Source organism: Physella acuta, unplaced genomic scaffold, assembly GCF_028476545.2.
Source record: "Physella acuta isolate Inbredline_101_S28 unplaced genomic scaffold, ASM2847654v3 ptg000741l, whole genome shotgun sequence".
In the NCBI taxonomy this organism is placed as follows: domain Eukaryota; kingdom Metazoa; phylum Mollusca; class Gastropoda; family Physidae; genus Physella; species Physella acuta.
This window is the reverse complement of record NW_026732259.1, coordinates 476,217-500,721: the sequence shown is the minus strand read 5'-3', so window position 1 is coordinate 500,721 and position 24,505 is coordinate 476,217. Positions and strand designations below refer to the sequence as shown.

Below are 24,505 nucleotides of genomic sequence, written 5' to 3'. Positions count from 1 at the left end.
AGGATTTGCGTTTACAGCAAGTTATGGTTATCATATCATTATCAAGTTATGCTTATCATATGCCAGGATTTGCGTTTACAGCAAGTTGTGGTTATCATATCATTATCAAGTTATGCTTATCATATGCCAGGATTTGCGTTTACAGCAAGTTGTGGTTATCATATCATTATCAAGTTATGCTTATCATATGCCAGGATTTGCGTTTACAGCAAGTTGTGGTTATCATATCATTATCAAGTTATGCTTATCATATGCCAGGATTTGCGTTTACAGCAAGTTGTGGTTATCATATCATTATCAAGTTATGCTTATCATATGCCAGGATTTGCGTTTACAGCAAGTTATGGTTACCCTCACCGTTCTCCCCTTTCGCCCCCCCCCCCCCCCGTATTAGGTTACGCTACAATCGGGATTTGCGTGTAAAGTGCTGGTAAAGTGTAAAATAAATGGCGCTCTCCTTGACACCTATTCAAAGCTATTTGACTTATATCGATCTATATTCAATAATCAATCCATGTATTCAGATTAGTCCGTTAAAAACTTTACATTACTTCACATGAAAAGGTACATACGATTTTTTATTTTGGTACTTAGTTTTTAGAAAATACGTAAAATGTCTTGACCTAAACATTATTGTATAGTAAACAAAAAATAGCAGTTAATGGGATCAAGTGTTTGTGTCGGTAATAGAACACTCAGGTCACCAACATCGTCCACTGTTGTGATCATCTCTAGCAGCTGACCAGAGTTTGTCGTGTTCATGACTTTCCCGTGTACACGATAAAAATGCTTAAATTCTTTACCCTAAAACATTTTCTTATTTCTATTTTAGTCCAACGAAGGCGCTGTAAAATATTTATATTCAAATGATTTACATCATATATAAAGTAAATAGCCGTAATTACTAAATTTGACACCGTACTTCTTCTGTGTAAGGCTCTACACCTTGCATTCGCCGCTCAGTTAGTATACAAAACTTTGACCACCCATTTCATATTTTAATGTATTTTTAGATGTTTTTTATTACTAACATTTAAAAAATAAAAATGTCGATATTTTTGAAATATAAAAATGTAGAGATATTTTTTGAAATATAAAAATGTAGAGATATTTTACTTAAATAAAAAATGTTGAGATATTGTGAAAAATTAAAAATGTCGAGAAATAGTAGAAAAATAATAATGTCGAGATATTGTGCATAAATAAAAATGTCGAGTTATTGTGCATAAATAAAAAATGTCGAGATATTTTTTAAATATAAAAATGCAGAGATATTTTTGAAAAATAAAATGTCGAGATATTTTTGAAAAATAAAAATGTCGAGATATTTTACTTAAATAAAAATGTCGAAATATTGTACACAAATAAAAATGTCGGAGTGTTGTGCAAAAAATGTCGAGGTGTTAGTTGTGGATGTAAAAGAAACGTTCCACGCGAGCCTTGAAGGTTCGAAGACTGGTGCTGTCAACTACACACGCACACACACACACACACGTGGGTCTGTGGCCAATGTTGCTACTTCTACTCTTGGAGCCGCGAGAAAGCCACACACAGGAGGCAGTCTGTTGGGCACGAGCAGACCCTGGCCTGCCGAGGTTAAGGGGTTAGCCTGGCCCCATGCCAGGTCACATGACTCAGTGATTCTAGCACTAAGAGGTCGAAGGTCAAACAGATTTAGTGCCGACGCCACTCTCGGATACCAAATAAAAAAGAAGGGAAAGGAAACCCATGTTTTTATTATTTTTATTGTTTTTTGAAAGCGAGGGAACGCGTCTTTAAATCTAGGCACAAACGACGAGTGCGAAAAGTTTACCCGTCTGTCGATTTATACCTAGATCTAGCTCCAGCCTGTCTTACTGTAGTTAAACGTATTGTTGTTATTATTATAGGCGCCACCCACTTAATCCATTTTCGCTCTGTGGTATTAATTAATATCCCTTTAGAAGATACCCCATACTCTTTTAACATGACGTGTAAATATCTTAAAACAAAAGGCTACCAAATCGATATAATTGAATCGAGTTTAAAAAACATTAATAATTAGTCTTTTAATATATTTTTTAAAAAGACAGTTTAAAATAGAAGTTTAATCGTATTTTCAGTTTATTCTATATCTTTTTATCGTCAGTATGTGTAGGCTAACTAACATGAATAAATCATTGGCCCTAATGTATACACTATTCATACTTGACACTTTCCTAATTAATCATGTAGATTATAATTCATACTCCCCTAACTGCTTATGCCAGCGGGCTTTAGAAAGATTAAATAAATGTGTTACTTCTAGTATTATTATTAATTATATTCATTCAGTTTTTAGATTGCTATTCGTAACTTAATGTATGCCGTCGTATTGTTCAAACTTTTTTTTTTATCCAGTATATCTCCATAGCTACTCCCACTTCTACCAGCATTTTTTGCGAACCATGTGTACTTAGGTGATAATATTTCTAACAAAAAACTCGACCTGTAAGAAAAGAAAGTATTACCAAGCAATAGCTTGTTTAGATGTGTAGTTCTGTTGTTTGTTTTCGTCGAACGTAAAACATCATAATCGAACTGCTAAGCGGGGCGCTTTTGAGTTTAGTAGACTTAGCGTAACCAAAACCATAACCAGAAGTGTACCATAACTCGAGATGTTGACCACTCGCTCAAGGCTTGTTTCATGCATGAGGTTCAATGGTTCCAGTAAAGAATACACGAAACTTGGTATCTTTCTGTCCATAGGTGACCATTCGTACAAGTCCTGTTTCATGTATGGTAACGTTCATCGTAATCTCCCTACTGAATCGTGTTGAGATGGGGGGGGGGGGGGGTCCGTCGCATGTTTTTGGGCACTCTTAGAGGAAGTAACTCAGATACGTGTGCCGTGGCGTGCGCAGTTTACTTATATAAATGCTCGACAAATTGTATGTTGTCCTTGAATTGTAAGCTGCGCCACACAACAATGATGTGCAGTAAAGCGTGTGGGGGTGGTTGTATACAGCGGTAGAAACACTTGTCTAATTAAGTGGAGCACGCGTTGTTTCATGCGGGTACTTGATCTCCGGGATACATGGTGGCTGTAGATGCTTGTCTAGTGTAGAACGGACTCAAATGTACGTCCATATGTACATCATGTGTTAAATAGAATTGGTGTGTGAGTTGAGATATTGTTACTTGGTGTAGCTACGGCTAGTTGCTACTTAGTGTAGCTAGTGCTAGGTGTGCTATGCTCTCAGCTAATGACCTAGTTTCATTGCCAACGCTGATCGATCGACTGCACATTAACCAGTCATTCCTCGGCCTGCTCCCTCCCACACGGCCTGCTCCCTCCCACACGGCCTGCTCCCTCCCACACCACCACATCAGCGCCTGCTCCCTCCCACACGACCTGCTCCCTCCCACACCACCACACCACGGCCTGCTCCCTCCCACACGGCCTGCTCCCTCCCACACGGCCTGCTCCCTCCCACACGGTCTGCTCCCTCCCACACGGTCTGCTCCCTCCCACACGGCCTGCTCCCTCGCACACCGCCACATCACCGCCTGCTCCCTCCCACACGACCTGCTCCCTCGCACACTGCCACATCACCGCCTGCTCCCTCCCACACGGCCTGCTCCCTCCCACACCGCCACATCACCGCCTGCTCCCTCCCACACGACCTACTCCTTCCTACACCGCCACATCACGACCTGCTCCCTCCTACACCACCACATCACTACCTGCTCCCTCCTACACCGCCACATCACGACCTACTCCCTCCCACACCGCCACATCACCGTCTGCTCCCTCCAACACACCACATCACGACCTGCTCCCTCCTACACCACCACATCACTACCTACTCCCTCCTACACCACCACATCACGACCTACTCCCTCCCACACTTCCACATCACCCTCCCTCACATCACCCTCCGTCACTTTGACGTATCACTCGGTGACAACATATCTAACTTTCACATTTAAAAAAAAATGTCCATAAAAATATTGTGTTAACAAATGTTTTTTTTTATCTCGACATCTTACAAATAGGCTGTTGAATGTTTACCGGAAATAACTAAACTTTTACAACTCGATGAACTTTTCTCACTGTTGAGCGAAGAATGACTGTCTAAAACTGAACTAGATGTTTGAAATACCAGCGTGTTTTCTAAGGTCCCTAGCAACTCGCGAGAGGTCATACACAGCTTTAGGTGTGTATTCTCTAACAAATTAGGTCAAACTTTAGTGCATGAATAGTATTGAAGTTCCCCCACCTCCTCCCATCTCATCTGTTTGAATTTAAAAACTGGTTTTATATTCTAAAAAGTGTTACCATTAATAAACTGGAAATCAGGTAAAATTACCTTAGCTTTTGTTACCTGGCAAATAGGAAGATAGTTGTAGGCGGGACAGTTTAGTTGTTGAATAGAACCAGATATTTTCATCCTGTCTTTTTATATCATGGTATTGACGCCAGTTTAAAGAGTTGTGTGATGTATTTTTTCCCTTATTGACGTCTTTGTGTGCCTTGGTGTGATGATCTGGGCAAAAGATGCTTCAGTGTAACTCATCACACCATTACACTACTTGGTAGGTTGGGAGCTCATCACAGTGTTGGGTAGGTTGGGAACTCATCACAGTGTTGGGTAGGTTGGGAGCTCATCACACTACTGGGTAGGTTGGGAGCTCATCACACTACTGGGTAGGTTGGGAGCTCATCACAGTGTTGGGTAGGTTGGGAGCTCATCACACTACTGGGTAGGTTGGGAGCTCATCACACTACTGGGTAGGTTGGGAGCTCATCACAGTGTTGGGTAGGTTGGGAACTCATCACAGTGTTGGGTAGCTTGGGAGCTCATCACACTACTGGGTAGGTTGGGAGCTCATCACATTACTGGGTAGGTTGGTAACTCATCACACTACTGGGTAGGTTGGTAACTCATCACACTACTGGGTAGGTTGGGAGCTCATCACAGTGTTGGGTAGGTTGGTAACTCATCACACTACTGGGTAGGTTGGTAACTCATCACACTACTGGGTAGGTTGGGAGCTCATCACAGTGTTGGGTAGGTTGGGAACTCATCACAGTATTGGGTAGGTTGTGAGCTCATCACACTACTGGGTAGGTTGGGAGCTCATCACACTACTGGGTAGGTTGGGAGCTCATCACAGTTTTGGGTAGGTTGGGAGCTCATCACACTAATGGGTAGGTTGGGAGCTCATCACAGTGTTGGGTAGGTTGGGAACTCATCACAGTGCTGGGTAGGTTGGGAGCTCATCACAGTACTGGGTAGGTTGGGAACTCATCACACTACTGGGTAGGTTGGGAGCTCATCACACTACTGGGTAGGTTGGGAGCTCATCACAGTTTTGGGTAGGTTGGGAGCTCATCACACTACTGGGTAGGTTGGGAGCTCATCACAGTGTTGGGTAGGTTGGGAACTCATCAGTGTTGGGTAGGTTGGGAGCTCATCACAGTGCTGGGTAGGTTGGGAACTCATCACAGTGCTGGGTAGGTTGGGAGCTCATCACACTACTGGGTAGGTTGGGAGCTCATCACAGTACTGGGTAGGTTGGGAACTCATCACAGTACTGGGTAGGTTGGGAACTCATCGCAGTAGGTTGGGCCAAAGATTGCTATAAGAATGTATGCATTGAAATGTGCCCAATGACGACTGCTCAATGTGACGATGGTATGTACCTATGTGAGTGACAGTACAACTTGATGCAAGATAACCACCCCTGTCATAATTCGACACACATTTTCGTACCACCACTTGCTGTCTACTCACTATAAACCTTAGTTAAATTTTACAGGCTTTGCTGTTTTCTATTTGGGGAGGAGGGGGGGGGGGTAAAAACAAAACACTTCAAGTGAAACATTTTAACCTTTTATAATGGTGGGATTTCTTTCGAATTTTGCGTTTTTCGCTTTAGAAATCTTTTCAATGCATACTATCTGCCAACTCTTTTACTATTTAAGAAAATTGTTTTTTTTTTTACATTTAAAAAGCTTTTTATACTTATTTCATTTGTTCAGAAAATGGCGCTGAAACGTAATTGTACGTAATTGCGGATTATGACTTGCGTTAAAACTTAATTTAGAATGATTTCAAGTGGAGTAAGTTAACAGTAGTTAGTACACATCACTTTGTGTGGTGTAATATAGTGCCTGGTTGTTCAAGTTTGTAACAAAAAATATGTAACATTTCATTTAGAGTAAGCATATATTTTTTGATTGGCTCAATTTTAACATTCTTCTTTTAAACCCATAAAGGGAAGGTATTTAGAATGTGCTGAAATGAAAAGCTCCGGTTAAAAAAAATGTAAACACATCTATACAATCAAACGTTTAAAATAAAAATGTATATCCCTTGTATACGATTAATAATGTACTCCTGCAAGGTAAACTATTAAAGAATTATTTTTGTTAAAGAATATCAATACTATCATGTTAGCCTTGTGTGTTCTTTTTTTTTGGCAACAAGAACCAGCACGTATGTTTGCTGGTGTATACGACCAGTGCTAGGGACTCTACCCACGTCCCCGTTTGTGGATCGCATATCTAACCCCACCTCCCGTTTCAAATACTGCCATTCAGTTGTTGATCCAAGTCGTTCATTCATGAATGAATCGGAGTTTCCTTTTCTCCCTCCATTAGGCCTGGATCGGTGGTGTGTTTTCGAGGTCATACCATCGTAAGCTTGCGTGCTAGCTGCCCCAGCATACACTAGCCCTCTCGTCTGCTCCCTACTGTGGCCTGGATGTTTACCAGTTTCAAGTTGTAGTTGGTGTTCGCACTTCTCACCAGCACCCCTCCCTGCGTTTCGAGGCTGTAGTCCCCGCTTTAGTAGCAACGCTAGTACTGTATTCTGTACAAGCCGAAATCTTCGCTCTTCTATTTAGAGGATTCACTCCCTCCGTGGCTTGTTAGTTAAATCCGTCATGTCAAGGTCATTTTCACATCTTTAAATGGGTCAAGGGGTCAGGGTGGAGTGTTTAGTGTTGTATCGTTATTTTTTTTTTATTGCGGATATGTTATTTGATAACAACACCATTGTTTATTTATACTTAGAAAGATTCTAAAGATAATTTAATGTTACCCAGATAATCACTGTATTAAAAAAAAACCCAGCCTAATTTTTTATGTAGGCCCTATTCAAATGGCTGTCATCGTCTCATTTGGCTTGTTAGCTACTGTTACATTATACTTCTATTGGCTTTTTCGTACTACGCCGTAGGTTAGAATTTAGTCAAGGGATGAGGGGGTTGTTTCGTTTATCGAGCGATACAGAATGGTTTGGTTTAATAGATTCGAAAATGCGGTTTAACAAAGCAGTTTTGTTTATCAACTACGCGTTTGCTTCCCGCACCCTCTTCACGTTCAAGGCCAAACTCTCTTGTCAGTTCAACTTTCACTATCGATTTTTTTATTACTCCAAGAAAGAAAAAATCCAATTTAAAAATAGCTTTGTTATAATTTTTTTTTTCGAAGTTGAAAAAAATGGATTGAGGCTATGAAACCTAATTGCTGTAATTAATAATAATAATGAAAAAAATGACCATTCATTATCACCAGTTCATCATTTTAGCCTGTTATTTTATTTTTATTACTTTGTAAGATTTGTTCATAATTTTATAAAGATTAAATCTATAACAAATCTAATCCAATCTATACATTTAGACACACTTTTCAAAACTTATAATTACTTCTTAGATCTGCCTTTATGGTCCAATAGCTTTACTTAAAACTACAGTGCCATAACCTTTGTACATTTAATTAAATGTCTAAAATTCTCTTTCCTAGTTATTGCTGAAAATTTCACAAAAGAACCAAGCACTGTTGAAGCCTATGAGGGGGGTGTTGTTCGATTTGAATGCAACATATGGTCTGATCCTGCAGCTTTCTACATTTGGCACAAAAATGACAAGGAGGTGACTTCCACTGGCAGGTAACTACAGCACATTCTCTGATGTTGTCTCTCTACTATCTACAGAACATCTGTGGTCTGTATCTTCTATCTTTATAGACTTATCTCTCAGAATACCAATTAAAAGTTTTAAAAAAGCATAAATTGCCTGAAAATTTTCTCCTACCTGCTTAAATTGCCTGATCATTTTTCTCCTCCTGCTAGAAGCTTAAATTGCCTGACCATTTTTCTCCTCCTGTTAGAAGCTTAAATTGCCTGAGCATTTTTCTCCTCCTGTTAGAAGCTTAAATTGCCTGAGCATTTTTCTCCTCCTGTTAGAAGCTTAAATAGCCTGACCATTTTTCTGCAGGTTTACAGTGTTTCCCTCTGGAGCCCTACAGATAACTGATGTTGAGCTCAGTGACAGAGATGTATACTGGTGCCAGGCTGCCCCTTATGTTTATACTGTCAATGGAATGATTGCTAATTTTGAATGGAAGAAAAGCAAAAAAGCTGAGCTAAAAGTCAAATCAGGTACAATAAGTTATTAAAATTTTGTATTTATTTACATACAGTACATACATATCTAGATTTACACATATAAAGCCTTTAGAGCTGAAAGTCACACCAGGACAGTATTTTAACTTAATTTACATACATACATATACAACTATTTAAGTGAAGAACATTGAATGCAGATTAGATCTTGATAACTTTTCAGCAGATTCCACCTTCAGACCATTGACACTGCTGGCATCACCTCAGAATGTAAGCGTAATTGTAGAAAAAACAGCTTACTTTGAATGTCTTGCTGACGGAAATCAAAAACCAGTAGTTGAATGGAAGAAGCGACTTAAAGGTTGGTTCACAATGAAACATTTCCTGCCCTTCATTAACAATATTCTTGATGTAACTAGTCCAACATTTAAAGAAGTTAGACTAAAAAAGTTTTTGTTTTGATTCAGATGGGTCAACTGTTGTGATGTCCAGTGAGTACAGATATGGCCAGAGTAACCTGAGGATAACTAAGGTCAAGCCTGAACATGCAGGGATTTACGAGTGTAAAATATCTGACGGTGCACATTCTATCATCAAAACTGCATCTCTGGAAGTTTTAGGTATGGAATCACCCTACTGACATGTACAGTTAGTTTAAAAATGAACAATATTTATTTTCAGTAATTGTTATCCCCCTCTTAGTAATTTAAAACCTTTTTCTTCTTCTTTTTACCTGTTTTAAAATATTGATTCTAATATGATTTACAGTAATTAAACAAATCGAATAGGTAAATGTTTTCTTAATCAAACTAGAAATTTCAATTTACCCATTTTGGCCTGCTTTAGTTATATTATTAATATTTCATCATCCATTCATTTCCTGGATATTTAATCCCATGTAGATCAGTGGATGACAGACTTTGGCTACTTAAGCTGATTTGTATCGGAATAAACACTTTGTTGGACTTTATCAACTATTACATTGTTTTTATTTTACTAATATTAAATAGTCTAGACACATTTTTTAAGAAAAGTCAGCTCTTGACATTGTTTTTGAGTACAAAAGACATTTTTAATAACTTGAAACTCCAAAAAATATTTTCTGGTCAGATATTTATTTGTAAAGTGAATGTTCAATGAAAAAGTTTGCCAATCACTAATCTTGTTAGTATCTTCACATTCCTCCACCCAGCAATTTTATCCAAGTTTGTTCTTTTCTATTTGATGCCATTATTTAAATAAAACCCCAGAGAACATTGTTTGTGTAAATTATTAAGTAATTTTAGTTTAAAATTTCGCTAACGGAAGCTACCTACGAAAACATTAGTTGAACTCTTTGATACACGATATAAACAATGAACATACACAGCACCAGCATCTGATTATTATGTATAGAATTTTTATCAAGTCTATCTCAGTGTTTCATCATTATTTGACAGTGCCACCAAAACTTGAGGAAGGTCTCAGCTCTTACAAATGGCCAGTTGCTAAAACCTCAACCATGCAGTGTAAAGTCTCTGGCATACCAGCTCCCAACATTACTTGGTACTTTAATGGCACGCCCATTGAGAACCGCAGTGATCTGTTTCCTAAGGATAATGCGGTAAATATTTTACCTTTGTGTATTAACAGCAATTCAAAATAACATGGCAGTACCTGTTAAATTTTGTAAAAAAGTTCTTATTTGTTACATGTACTTGTATTTATCAAGTTAAAAACTCAATTCCGCACAGATATTTAGAAATAAAGCAGTGTTTTATTCATGTCTTATGTGTCTGAATGTAACAATTCCTTTACAGGACAAGAGCACACTGAGACTGTACACTTTAAGGAAGGAGCACTCTGGCTACTACGTCTGTGTTGCTGATAATGGAGTTGGTCAGGTCATGACTCTGGCTTACATTCTCATACAGAAAAATGGTAATGTCTACTTCTGTTGTTAAGACATTGAAACATTTATTTGTTCAATATTCTTGTTACTAATGCTAAATGTGTAAAGTTATTTTTTTTATTAAAGACTTCAGTGCTTAAAAATCTAGATACAATATTAAAAAAAAATTGTCTTGCTTACTTACAGATAATGCAGCAGAAACAGCTCGTAATGTCAGCGCCACTGCTTTAAATAGTACAGCTATAAGAATATGTTGGCAGCAAGACGCCACTTATAATGTGCCACCAGTTATACATCATCAAGAAAGAGGTCATTATATTGCTATAGAGCATTTTATATTCTAAACAGTTTTGTAAAAATTTGGTTTAAAAATGGTTGTAAGGGGAGAAACATACCAGTAAAAGATTATCATGAAACCAGTCATAAATATGCTAAGTGTCTTTCTATGTGGTTTTTAGAATAAAAGAAAATTGCAAAAGCCATGTTTAATATGTACTGGAAAATTTTGAGTTGAGCTACACATTACCAAACATTCTAAAACCAGCTTTAGTTTTACTCTCTCTTTAAGGTTTCAAAACCATTAAACTAATAAAAACCTGCATTGCTAACAGAAATAAAAATGGAATTAAGGCAACTGGTGCTGAACGTCTTAATAATATAAATCTTACTGTTTCAAAACTAATATTTAGGGTAAGGTTATGAAATTGATAAAAAAAAAGTTCTCGTTGCTCAGTTTTGCCAAAGTTAAGTTTCTAAATTATTTTTTTATACATATCCAGATAACCCCAACCCACCAACCCAGACACTGTGTTTCACTGCTAATGAGAAGTCCCCCCATTGTGACATTGGATCCTTGACACCTAACACCAACTACTGGTTTACTGTGCACTTGTTCAAAGAATCAGGAGCTGGGGAGATGTCTGAGAGAGTCACTGCCTGGACACTAGAAGAAAGTACGTTCAAATTATCTTTCACTGCTAACCTTTACCTAGGCCAGGCTATTTCAGCTGTTATTTTTAAAAGATGAATAGCTTTGTTTTATTTCAATGCATAAATTCAATCTATTAATGAACATTTCATAAATAATTATTACATAATTTATACATATTAAAAAATAAATTTAAAGTTGGCCTTTATGTTTGATTACATATGTATTTTGGCTTGTAAATTATTGTGTTCAATGAACAACAAATTCTTTTTATCTAGAGCCACTGACGGTTCCTTCCTTGACTGTGGCCAGCTCTCGTTCTCATGACATTTTAGTCAGCTGGACCCCTCTGACCCCTGCCCAGTGCCGGGGTAACCTTACGCGTTATCAAGTCTATTACCAGGTAGTAGGAAGTCAAGATGAAAGAAGTAAAGTGGTCCCTGCTGACAAAACATCATTTCTCATTGGTAAAAAATTATTTCCCTTTTTTATGTTTTTATTTTAATTGGAAATTCTATATTTTTAGAATTTTTTTCCTTCAGCAGATCATCTCCTCAGTGTCCAATGATTCTATCACTAGACCTGGGTTTCCTACAGCCTAACTATACCCATCAAATATTGTTGTCTCCAGATAACCTACTGCCTGACACAGATCACCCCCTCAGTGTCCAATGTTTCTATCTCTAGACCTAACTAAACCCATCAAATTTTGTTGTCTCCAGATAACCTACCTGACACAGATCACCCCCTCAGTGTCAAATGATTCTATCTCTAGACCTAACTAAACCCATCAAATTTTGTTGTCTCCAGATAACCTCCTACCTGACACAGATCACCCCCTCAGTGTCAAATGATTCTATCTCTAGACCTAACTAAACCCATCAAATTTTGTTGTCTTCAGATAACCTCCTACCTGACACAGATCACCCCCTCAGTGTCCAATGTTTCTATCTCTAGACCTAACTAAACACATCAAATTTTGTTGTCTTCAGATAACCTACTGCCTGACACAGATCACCCCCTCAGTGTCCAATGATTCTATCTCTAGACCTAACTAAACCCATCAAATTTTGTTGTCTCCAGATAACCTCCTGCCTGACACAGAGTACAACCTGGTGGTTGTTGCTTGTAACAACGCGGGATGTCCCACGCGAGAAAAGTGGAGGTGGTTATCATCTTTTACAGCACCTGCTGATTGTAAGTACCTGTGGTGTCCTCCTGCATACAGCTGCTTTCATCTAGTTGTGTAACAGCATGAGCATTGATAGCTAAACTAGCTACTAAATCTTTGTGGTATTTATTGTGTATACTGTGTTTCTAGTTCCTACATTATATATGTATAAAATGAAGTATATATGTGTCCTTATGCATCAATACATCTTTCATCTGATCAGAATTTAACTTAGGGAAGTTGTTGAGAATGCTCCTGGGAAAGTTTCTGCAAAAAATAATTTAAAATTTCGGATTTGGTACCTGGGCTTTCCCATGAACACTTTAGCACCTATGTTTGTTTTAAAGAGTGCCATACACTATGGATACGATGGGCTACTATAATTGGTCACCAAATAGAAACAAGCATGTCTTCTGGCACCCCCGGCATTGTGCTCCCCATTGAGCACTATGGCGCATACGTTCATTTTAAAGACTGCTATACACTAACTATGGATATGGTGGTCTACGATAATCAAACCAGGTGCTTAAAAGGTCAGGTGATCTGCAGCACCTTGAACTCTCCTGTTGGGCACTATGGCATCTACATCAGTTTCAACGAGCAACCATGCATACCCGTACTACATCACGGTGAATCTTTTTTAAATGTACCAACTTGGGAATGGAACAAAACTAAACATAAACACAAACTCAAACACAATACAAACACAAAAGAAAGTAAACATAAACTCAAACACAAAAGAAAACACAATCACAATGCATAGGCAAACACAAACACAATGCAACGCAAACTTTAAAAACCGCAAACGCAACACACAAACGCAAACCTTAACACAAACGATAAAGCATAACATATACACAAATTTAAATGCAAACATACGCATAGTGCTCACAGTCTTGCCCGACATGCCAAATCGCACCCTGCCTGTACACCCGCAGAACTGCCCTATTCTACTTAGTAAACGACTACAATAACCCAATTTATACATAGTCTATCGCACTCACTTTAACAAACGTAGGTACCATTGTGCTCACTGGGAGGCCCTAGGTTCCAAATAAAACTATGTTGGGGCGCCGGAGGAAGCCTTGGATTCTATTCAGTGAATTGTCAAAAACATGAGTTTTATTTATTTCAACAATAATGATTGAAGGATTCTCGTCAACTTATTGAATTCCATTCCTAAACAGTATAGTGTACCTTTTTCTTAAGATTACCGCAACTGTAAGTTACTAAACAATATGGTTTTTCTTTTCAAATAATATCAGTACTTGTAAACAGTAGAGTACTAATAATTTAAAAGAATGAATAGAGTATTTTAATATAAAAGGAATGTAGAAGGTTGATGTTATAGGTAGAGCCATATGAAGCACTAGGTATGTATTCTTTCTGTAATGTATAAAAACTACTAAAATCTCATGTTGATCAGCACATTTGTCTCTATGGTTAACATCAGCATCATCTGTATTCTAAAATCAGTGAAATGATATAACATCAGCACCAACTGAATTCTAAAATCAGCACACTTTGTATCTAACAATAGCACCAACTGAATTATAAAATCAGTAAACTTTGTAACTTAAATATCACCCACTGAATTCTAATGCCAGTGAAATATAGCATTGTACATAAGCACCAACTGCATTTTGAAGTCTTTGAAACATTGTATCTTACAAAAGCATCACTTCTGAAGTCAGTGAAACATTGTATTGTGTATCTTACAATAGCACCAACTGAATTCTAAAGTGGGTGAAACATATCTTACATTAGCACCAAATGCCGAGTTAGAGTTCTACATCATCCTATTCTATACAAAATTGGTTCAAATTGCTTGCTGAGCCAAATCAACAAAACTATAAATTCATGTATATGGACCAAGTGCGTTTTCAAATCTGGAAAACTTTCATACATTTAGCATGTGTTATGTTCTCCTCTGCTTTGTTCAGTAGCCAGTGAAACTTATTTCAAATGACTTTAAAATCCTAATAAGAACTGTCTTATAGATATCAACACTAGCATCATGTGACAAACATCAATTTTTTTTTATACTGCCTTTTGCTTGCAGCTGAAATGCATAAGTGATTTTTATTTTCATCAATTTTAATTTTTTTATGATTCTTAAAAACAAATTATATTATTGAAAAACTCAGTTTTAAACCCAAAACAGATACACATATTTTTGAAAAAGTGGAATATTTAAAGAAAGTTAAAATCAATTATTTTATACTCTCTTAAAGATAATTTCTTTCATAATATTTTGATCACTAGCACTGAATGTGCATTGTACATAAACAATCAAGAGAAAAACATTTAGGCCAAGTGTTTGCAACTCTTGAGGCTTGGAGTAATTTAGTGTAATGTTAAGTGTATATTTCAGTGAGGGAGAGATTTTACATTATCCTTCAAATTTTATAGTTTAAGCACACATTGTTGCATGGAATTTTAGGAATTAATAGATCTAAATTAGTATCAAATAAAGTAATAAGGTTTCCAACTAAACCTTAGTTGTATCAACATATTGACATAGCAATACAAATTTCATACAAAATCATTAAAATACTATTTTTAACGAATACATTTTTTACAACTAATAGAATGGTTTGAAGAAACTATATTTTATGAAAAGGTCGGATGGCTATATTAGAAGAGATGTGTACTGAGCCATTAACCTGTTGTGTTTTTTCCTCCCAGCTGTAGGTGCTGGTCTGCTCAACATCATGTACATCAACAACTCAGCTGTACTCTTGGACTGGCAGAGCCTTGCCCTACACAACACACCTGAGGTGGGCTATGATCTAGAGCTGTCTGACACTGAGACCAAGATGAACATCAGCCTACCTGCCTCAGCACAGTCACATGTCATTACAGACCTTGGTCAGTTCCTTCACATAGCTTTTTTCCCCCAGTAATTTTATAAAGTTTTGGTCAGCTGCCTACATACTTTCAGCTATTTTGTTATTCAATGAAACCAGAGGAAAAATGCTAATTTAATGCAGAGGATTATAATTTTGTATGTAATTACACCTTTCTTTCCATGTTCATAATTTTCTCTAAGCCACACTGTCGTGATACGAATAATTAGTCAAATTATCTGAGCACTGCTGCGGTGTTAAGAGTTTTTCTATTAAAGAATCTCTCCATCTACCAGATTACAGAAGGATGTACAACATAACCCTCATCTCCAAGTATGAGACTGGTTCTCCTAGTGCTGTCTCACAGAACTTCAGACTTGAAGACCTGGCCAGCCGCATGCCACCAGCTAACTTCCACTCCACCTACATCTCCTCCAACAGCATATCTTTTGAATGGCAGCCCGTGCCAGGGACTGGGGTCCAGTATGAGATCTGCTACAAGCCAGAACTGGACAAGTTGACTTTCATATGCCAGTCCAGGTAACTAACTCACTCTGGTAACTTACTGTCCTGCCATACACCTGTCTAGCGTTGGTAACTCCAGGTAACTAATTCACTCTGGTAACTTACTGTCCTGCCATACACCTGTCTAGAGTTGGTAATTCCAGGTAACTACCTCACTCTGGTAACTTACTGTCCTTTCATGCACTTGTCTAGCGTTGGTAACTCCAGGTAACTAACTCACTCTGGTAACTTACTGTCCTTTCATGCACTTGTCTAGAGTTGGTAACTCCAGGTAACTAACTCACTCTGGTAACTTACTGTCCTTTCATGCACTTGTCTAGAATCGGTAACTCCAGGTAACTAACTCACTCTGGTAACTTACTGTCCTTTCATGCACTTGTCTAGAGTTGGTAACTCCAGGTAACTAACTCACTCTGGTAACTTACTGTCCTTTCATGCACTTGTCTAGCGTTGGTAATTCCAGGTAACTACCTCACTCTGGTAACTTACTGTCCTTTCATGCACTTGTCTAGAATCGGTAACTCCACCTGATTATATTTCAACTTTTCTAGCCAAGAGACAACAGCAACAATATCAGATCTCAAACCACTGAAGCGCTATGAGTTCAAAGTGTGTGCCTTCACTCCGGAGACCAAAGGGAGATACAGTGATCTTCTTATTGTTCAAACTATTGAAGCCAGTAAGTTCTTGCTGGATTGGGAAAAAATTAATTGCTATCATTTTTTTATAAAGAAAATTGCATATTTTATTAATTAATTTCAACATTGAACAAGTAAATAATTGATAAACTTATAAAAGATGTAATAAAATGTATGATATTGAGGTAAGATAAAACTATTAAAACTTAACTTCTGCGCATGCATTTAATCTTTTCAAACTATATAATTTCCAAGTCAAAAAAATTGAAGCATTAATTCAACTACCAATTTTATTTGTGAAGTTTGTATACATTGATCATGTCAGTCCTAAAACCCCGTAGTTCTAACATTGCCCAATCATTGAACAGGACCATCAGCCCCACAAAACCTGACTTCAAAAGTACAAGGTACTTCTGTCTTTTTGCACTGGCTGCCCCCTGTACAGCCCAATGGGGATATCATGAGCTACAAAATCTCCTATTGCAAGAACAGTGACTGTTTGTCTGATAGCTTGTGGAAAGAGTTCTCACTAAATGGTTTGTTGACTTTTATTTTCACTATCTGGTTTCTTTTCAAACTAGTTGCAGTAGAGTGGGTGTGTTTTTTTGTGGCTTCACATACCTTGTAATCAGTGATAGAATTTTAAGTTATATAAACTGAATCCATTAGTTTAGCAGTCAAGTTTCTTTTTAGCTGGGATATCAAGATTAATCAGATGTGAGTTATGTAAGAAGGAAAGAGTTTTGTAAGGATATAGTTATTTAACCTTTCTGCCTAAATAAGAGATAATTCATAAAGTAACTAATTTAAATAAAATACATATTTTACCTACTGAATTAAAAAAAACAAATTGCATGAAACTCTACTTTTCTCATTCTTATGGTTTAAAATTAACTAACAGGCAACAGTAAGTCAGAACACAAATATATTTTTATACGAAACAGTTTAGTAAATAAAATTTTGAAGTTAAAGCTAAAACAAACAGCTTATGACTGGGATGGTTCACAGTGATGAGATGGTTAAGCTGATGTGAAGTTTGAGCAAGTAATTCCTTTTATTATGAAGAGGTTCAATTTCTTGACAGATTTAACAACCCAGGTGAATGACCTAGATTATGGGCAGTACTGGTTTAAAGTGTGTGCTGTTAACAATGATGGGCCAGGGGCTGCAACCGTGGCCTTGAAGGTGGAGATCAAGTGTGATCACTGTGCAACTGAAGAACCAGGTATGCCTACAGTAACATTTTTAAGGTTTTTTTAATTCATTTTTTGAAAAAAAAAAGTAATTTTACAATAGTACACATTATGAGTAGTTAAAGTTGACAATAGCAAAATATGCATGAACCTTTTTTTTTTACAGTTACCAAAAACCCTTCAACTAGCAAGATTGGCATCATTGTAGGGGTTGGACTAGGAGCTGCTATCCTCATCATTTTGATTCTCCTGGCTATAATGTTGCGCAGAAGGTGAGCGGTTGTGTACCATTTTCAGTTGTCCCCACTCATGTCTAATTACCTCTGTGCTGAGCATGTTTACATTGTTTACTACCTTGTTAGTTTTATAATGGCTGTCTGTTTATTTAATTTAAATAATTTTAATGCATGATTGATAAAGCAGATATCTAGGGAGATTTTTGAGAATCACTTGAATAATTTTATCTTGTAAACAAAACAAATCCACTTAGTGTTCTAGCATGACAACAAGCTCAAATACCCTCTAGTTATATTTTGAATACTACTTATGTTATTCATTAAAAAAAAATATATATATATAAATGGCTTTCATCTCTAACTAACTTGTTCCATTCTTGTTAAAGCTACCTCTCTAGGGCACAGGATCAAAGCACCAACCATTCTCCTATCTACAGGGGAGGTAATGGACACATCCCATCTCCTGCCAATCAGATTGGGCAGCACAAACCTGGCAATGGTCACACACACATCATTGGAAAAACTCCAGATGACCATGAAGTAATAACTCTCCTGGAATCCACACCAATGCTGCACAAGGTTAGCCTTTGTTGCTTTTGACTGATCTAGTTGTTGGGTTTATCACAAGCCTATCCAAAAGTTTTTGTAAAGTGCTGGTATGGGGTATGATCTCATATCAGTTTTGTTCTCTGATAGTGCTGTTAGAGGGGTAGGATCAGTGCCGTATTTAGAATCAGAGTAAAAAAAGTTTTAATACATTTCAGTACTTTAAAATAAGTATCTGTGGTTACTTGGCCTTCTGTTGGTAAATAAGAACAATTTACAAAAAAATCCAAGCACTTTTACATAGCATTAAATTAAACACAGCAGAAATGTAATTTTTTTCTGAATAAAACATAGAGGGAATGTTACTATGCATCCTGTTTCACTCAAGCAAAAAAATCTAACTTTATAGGTTGTAAATTACATCTCTGGCTGATGTTTTGTAGCAGTCATGCAAATAACCTTATTCATGACCATCTAAATATTGCTGTATAATTTCTCTCAGATTCCTGAAAATGACCACTGTGACTCAAAAGGTGGACCAGACTTAATAATACCAAACGGCTTTCGATCTAATGGTATTGTCAAACTAAATCACAAACTTCCCACGCAGGTTTCTTATTCTTCTGGAGATTTAAATACTAGCAATAACTCTGAGGTAATTTTGTTTAAAAGTGATTGATGATGAACGTTTTTACTGTCATTCTTATTATTTTTAAACAAAGGGAAAAGAATAATGAGTTTAATTAAACCAAAGCAGAGCTTTCATAGTTTTGAAATAGTTTTCTAGTATTATTTTTAATGTTCACTTTCATAACATTTGAATATGTATATTAAAAATGTCAGCTACTATTGTAGATTGTGTTTGAAGCATATATGGTGTAATTGTTTCAGGAACTCCAAGGACTAATGGCAGCTACATTAGCCTCTACTGATGGCAGTGACACACTAGTCAGTAGTGTTGAGATGATACCCATGTCCTCAATGGATGACATTGACCAAGGAGATGATGACCGCAGTAGTGAAGACAGTGGCACAGGTTGCAGGCGTGCAGGCATGCACTGCAATGAGCTAGACCCACACTGCAGCAGTCCTGCCGGCTCACCTGTGGAGCAGCACAAGTGCTGGGAGCATGGAAGACAGGTGGATGAAATAGGGGGGGTGTTCACCGACAGGTCAACCGGCGCTGTCATTGGTGAGGTGTCCCGCAGCAATAAGGACAGTGACCAGCAGGGGGACGCGGCTGGAGAGGGCTACGAGGATTGCTTGGCTACAGATAGAGACTCTGGTCACGGCAGTGAAGTTAAATCCCACGGTGGACTGGCTAGTACCTCCCTCGGTTTAAACTTTGAAGTGCATGCATCCTCTTTAGGCAGTGAAGAGCAGTTGTTGGGCGTGAACTCAACAGACTTGCTGCCACAGTCGTCTTCACCTTCACCCTCATCAAGCGAGTCACCAACAGCATCACCTCAGCAGCAGCAGCCCAGCAGCATGAGTCTATCCAATGACAACCAACATAATCATCCTCAGCACACAGCTAGCCAGCACATCTCTCATTCAGATCTACCTCCACCCCCTCCTCCCCCCCTACCTACCCTGCCACTTCCTCAGGGTTCTTCGGCAGCAATCACAGCAACATCTACAGCAGCATCAGCCACCGCAGAGCTCAATAGCAGCGGCAGCAACAGTCAAGGGGGACAGGGATCTAATGGCAGCATGTTCTCCAGGCAGTCGGAGGGTGAGACAATCGTAGCATTTTCTCCCGGGCTCCCTCCCTCTCAGCACCCTTACATTGCGTGATGCGTGCAGCAGATGGCTGAAACATGTACAGACACAACCAGAATTACCTCATTGGCTGCTCAGGAATGGTGCAGCTTGATTCAAAGTAGACAGGAGTTATACCTCAAAACATTGACTTCTTCCTCATGTTGTTATAGTCAAGAGGGAGAAATTTATTATACTAGAATTAAGTTAATTTTTTATTTTGTAAACATTGATACTGTTGATTTTTAAATATTTTTAAAAAAATCTTTCTTTTTTTTTTTTAAACAAAAATCTCAACCTTGGAATAGAAGATCTTATAAACACTGAACCTCATCATTTAAGCACAAATGATTTTATTCCTATGTTGTACTTGTTGGTATAGGACAGTACTGAGGATCTCTTCTTCTCACTGTTTACTGGATCTATCCCTAATAATCTCTTATTTACACAAATATACTTGTACATATTAGCATTGAAACATGGACTGGATTTTCTAAGGTAGAAAAAACATCAAAAGATCTAACTAAATTTGATTGTATACTACAAATTTTCTTTAATTTTTTTCTCAATACTTTAAAGAATATTCTTGTCTTTTCTGGTGTCAAGAATGATTGAATGTACTGAATTCCATTTCTTCCTTCTACTTGTTGTTCCATCTAGCCAGGAGAATCTGTGTGCTACATGCGTCACACAGTGTTTCAATGCTAATGCAAAGTCTGGGGGCTGCCTTGTGCTAAAGTGGATACACTAACACTACTTGTATATTAACATTTCTGTTGTAACTTGTAGAACATTTTAGAACTGCCAACAACTCTTGGTATCAATGTAAAAGCAGCTATCTTTGTAGTTTTAAAAAAAAAAGAAAATGTTGAATTGATGCGGGTACTTTCCTTTTGTTCAGTGAATACTTAAATTGCATTTGTATATATATTACATAAATATATCTTTTAAACCCTTGCGTGTTTGCTTTCTATCTGTGTCTATTCTGTTCAGAGACAGCTATTAGTGAATATTTGTATTTGTAAATTCTACTGCATGAACCACATACATTTTAAGTGTTTTATTTTTGTCTTATTCCTAATTGAAGCCCCGTGATTTTGTAATCTAGATCTCTTGTTATATTTTTACCTCGGCTTATAAAAATAGTTTGAAGCAGACCTCCATAGAATTCTGGCACTTTTTTCAGTTAAAAAAAACCCTTTAATCCAAAAATTGACAGACCAAAATGGTATTAATGAAAAGTGTAATTTTAACTTTTTGTAGGTCAAATCATTTTGCTTTTGTTTTTTTTTTGTAAATCAACTTTAAAGTTTCTTCTACTGTCAGAGAGTTGTATGAATATTTCTTGAAATAATCAGAAAAAATAATTGAAAAAATAAAAAAGTTAAAGTGAATGATCTTATTAACATCTAGATTTAAAAATTGTGCTATTTTGTCTTGGCTAATGTATTGGTGGCTCTCTTCACATGTGATACTTTTGGTTTCTTAAGATCCCTAGTGGTTTATTATTTTAAAATTATTTTTCTTCTTTTGACAATGCATACTTACTGTAAATATTTCTGTAACTTTTTAGCTGTACAGGCAGTTAAAAGCAAAATATGTAAATAGTATATTAAAAAAAATCTTTTATTTGTGAATTATAAAATTAAAAAGCAACTAAAATGTTACATTTTATTTAAACATGCATTTGAGTGGTAAAATTTTAATGTTTTAATTGTGAAAGATATTTGTGTAAATACAATCTCTTTAAAGAAGTGTCTAAACCTTATTTTGAAAGCATATTCATTTCTCAAATGACTGTAAATTACAATTCAAATTATTTCAAAACAGTTGCTTTTTAACAAGTGATTCAACTTTTTTCTCTCTACTTTTAAAATGTATGATCTAATTAGTAATGTTGTAGTTATTAAACATTTCTGCTTGGATCTTTTAATCCTTTATATCAAAATATAGCATAGGTGCTTTATCAAAATGATATGAAATCACCTAAACTAAATTTTTAACATTTCACTAATGTAGTAGCTTTTTTCTCTGTACTTCATAAGGAATGGTAGTTGATATTATTAGCGGCAAAGCAAATATTTAAGTTGTTTTTCTAACCATTCCCAAGCATTATAGTTCTTATCTCATAGCATGAAACAGGTTCTATTGTTAATTTAAATACTGAAAGCTATTCACACAATCATTGTGTTAGGTAATCGATTTCTTTACTTTTAAAGCGATATTCAAGTTGTTTTGTTGTTCACATTAAAATACTTTTTTAAATGAAACTGTAACCAATGTTTATCTCCTGATAGTTGATGTGTTGAAGCTTTAAATCATGTTGGCTCATTAATATGTTTTACCATGATGTGGAAATAGTCCACCACCTTAGTTAGTGCAGAGAAGTTTCAAAATAAATTCAAAGAAATAATAATAACCAAATCTAGTATGTTTGAATAAGTAATGCTACGTTGTGAAGTAATGAAAAAAACTAAGGTTTAAAAAAAATTAAGATTAGGTACATTTGTGAATTTACTGAGTATGGAAACATATTGAACTTTAAATTAATTAATGAGAATCCAAGTCAGAGTGGCTTCAAAATTAGATGTTATTTATGTAATATATACTGTTGTTGATTGCTGTTTTGTTAATTGATGTAATCTAACATAATTCTCACCCAATCATGGTGTGGCTTTACATCCATTTGTTGGTGGTTTGTTGACCTGCAGTCACAGAACCACACAGCAGTTTGGTACCAAGTAGTCACATACCTTACCAGTGGAAGGTATGTTGCAATTCATTTGTTGGCAGCTCATTAACTTGATGATTCACTTATATTTTCTCATTGAAATGGGACATGCAAGTTTATATATCAGCTGGGGAATTTATTATTTTTTCATTGGTTTTATTGTCAATTTTTTTTTCTTCTCTTCCCTTATATGATCTAAATTTGCTGGTACGAAGTCAAGATTTTTATTTGTAGCAAAACAAATAGACTAAATTGCTGTTGTTTTTTTTTAAAAGATGGAAGCTGTATTGAATGAGTATAAATGCTAGATAAAGTTAAGATGCAACAAGTGCCCTTTTGTAAGCAGGTAGCTTGTAGCCAGACACCAGCATTTCTCACCTGTTATGTCTACTGTTATATACAACACAGCCTCAGCAAGTTTTTCTACCCATTAGTTGATGATATTCTCCAATCTTGGAAGTCTGTCTACCATTGTTAGACACATGCTTTGTTCTCCTTTTGTTGATCTACAAGTAAGCAGCTATATCTATTATTTAAATTCATGTAGTTTTTATTTTTATTTAAAACAAAAAGCCTTGTATTGGACTGATTTAATTTATTCAAATTCTGAATCACTTTTGATGGCTGAAATATTTTGATTAAGATTGACAGCAAATTTATTTTTATGCAAGGTATTTAATGTTGTTCAATATTGGACTGTGAGGTGTCTCCCTTTATGTTTATTTATAAATTCAGTGAATGAAATTTTTAACCATGAATGACTTGATGAATGTTTTTTGATGAAATGATGTTGAAGGCCTGCTTTATTCATTTATCTAGACATATAAGATCCTTTTTTGTACAACCAAACAGTAACTAAGTTATAATCATATGTAATCTCATTTATTTGTAAAACTGATACACAGTTATGTAAAGTTGTAAAAAATAATTTTTTGAAACTAGACTTGTGGTTAACTATTTAGACCAGAGGTGTTTGAAGAAGGGGATGTGGTGTGCCAGTAGCTTCCACATCCTTCCTGAAAGTACACCTCTCAGAGACCTACCTCGTGTGTTACAGCTCAGGGATCAGATGCAGTCAGCTTCTTCATTTCCCTCTTTCTTTACAGTTTTAAACTATATTTACATTTTGGTTTTCATCAACACTCTTTTGGTGTCAACTATTTTAGTGCTCTGTGCATGTGTTGGATGATAAGCACACCAGATAACCAACTTATAGACATTACATTATCTACCTCTGACTATTAGATTATAATTTGTTTGTTTGATGCATGATCTTCAAATAGCCATCAAGATATATATATATATATATATATATATATATATATATATATATATATATATATATATATATATATATATATATATATATATATATATATATATATATATATATATTTAAATTCATTCAACACACAGGAGTCGAGAAATTAGTCATTTTGTGATTATTTTTTTTATTTTACAGAATCTTATCTAAATTTTTTCAATAAATTTGAATTTTTACAACTGCAGTATTGTAAGAAAAAATAATATTGCTATCTTGATAATATATTTTTAAAAATTAACATTTTGTTTATTAACTACTATTTTGGTGTTAGTAAAAAAACAACATAGTTGCAACCTTTTTTTAAAAAAAAACAATTAAGTTTAAAGGATGAATGCAA

At 36.2% G+C, this 24,505-nt stretch overlaps 1 protein-coding gene across 2 annotated transcripts in view; it reads left to right on the top strand.

The window, feature by feature from the left end:
* The window catches only part of LOC131950163 (protogenin B), a 31,507-nt gene extending 7,329 nt beyond the window's left edge, over window positions 1-24,178 (top strand). The window contains exons 3-21 of one of the 2 annotated variants that reach the window (XM_059312213.1): window positions 7,775-7,919; window positions 8,248-8,411; window positions 8,602-8,736; window positions 8,843-8,995; window positions 9,815-9,978; window positions 10,175-10,295; window positions 10,453-10,575; window positions 11,046-11,219; window positions 11,473-11,661; window positions 12,278-12,391; window positions 15,054-15,236; window positions 15,511-15,754; window positions 16,291-16,418; window positions 16,746-16,913; window positions 17,462-17,602; window positions 17,737-17,842; window positions 18,193-18,385; window positions 18,855-19,007; window positions 19,244-24,178. In XM_059312213.1, coding sequence (XP_059168196.1) covers window positions 7,775-7,919; window positions 8,248-8,411; window positions 8,602-8,736; window positions 8,843-8,995; window positions 9,815-9,978; window positions 10,175-10,295; window positions 10,453-10,575; window positions 11,046-11,219; window positions 11,473-11,661; window positions 12,278-12,391; window positions 15,054-15,236; window positions 15,511-15,754; window positions 16,291-16,418; window positions 16,746-16,913; window positions 17,462-17,602; window positions 17,737-17,842; window positions 18,193-18,385; window positions 18,855-19,007; window positions 19,244-20,149 — 3,704 coding nt within the window. In that variant the 3' untranslated portion in view covers window positions 20,150-24,178. Of the gene's footprint in view, window positions 1-7,774; window positions 7,920-8,247; window positions 8,412-8,598; window positions 8,737-8,842; window positions 8,996-9,814; window positions 9,979-10,174; window positions 10,296-10,452; window positions 10,576-11,045; window positions 11,220-11,472; window positions 11,662-12,277; window positions 12,392-15,053; window positions 15,237-15,510; window positions 15,755-16,290; window positions 16,419-16,745; window positions 16,914-17,461; window positions 17,603-17,736; window positions 17,843-18,192; window positions 18,386-18,854; window positions 19,008-19,243 lie in introns of both variants that reach the window. The other variant, XM_059312212.1, reaches the window with a different exon arrangement.
* The last annotated feature ends 327 nt before the right edge of the window (window positions 24,179-24,505 follow it).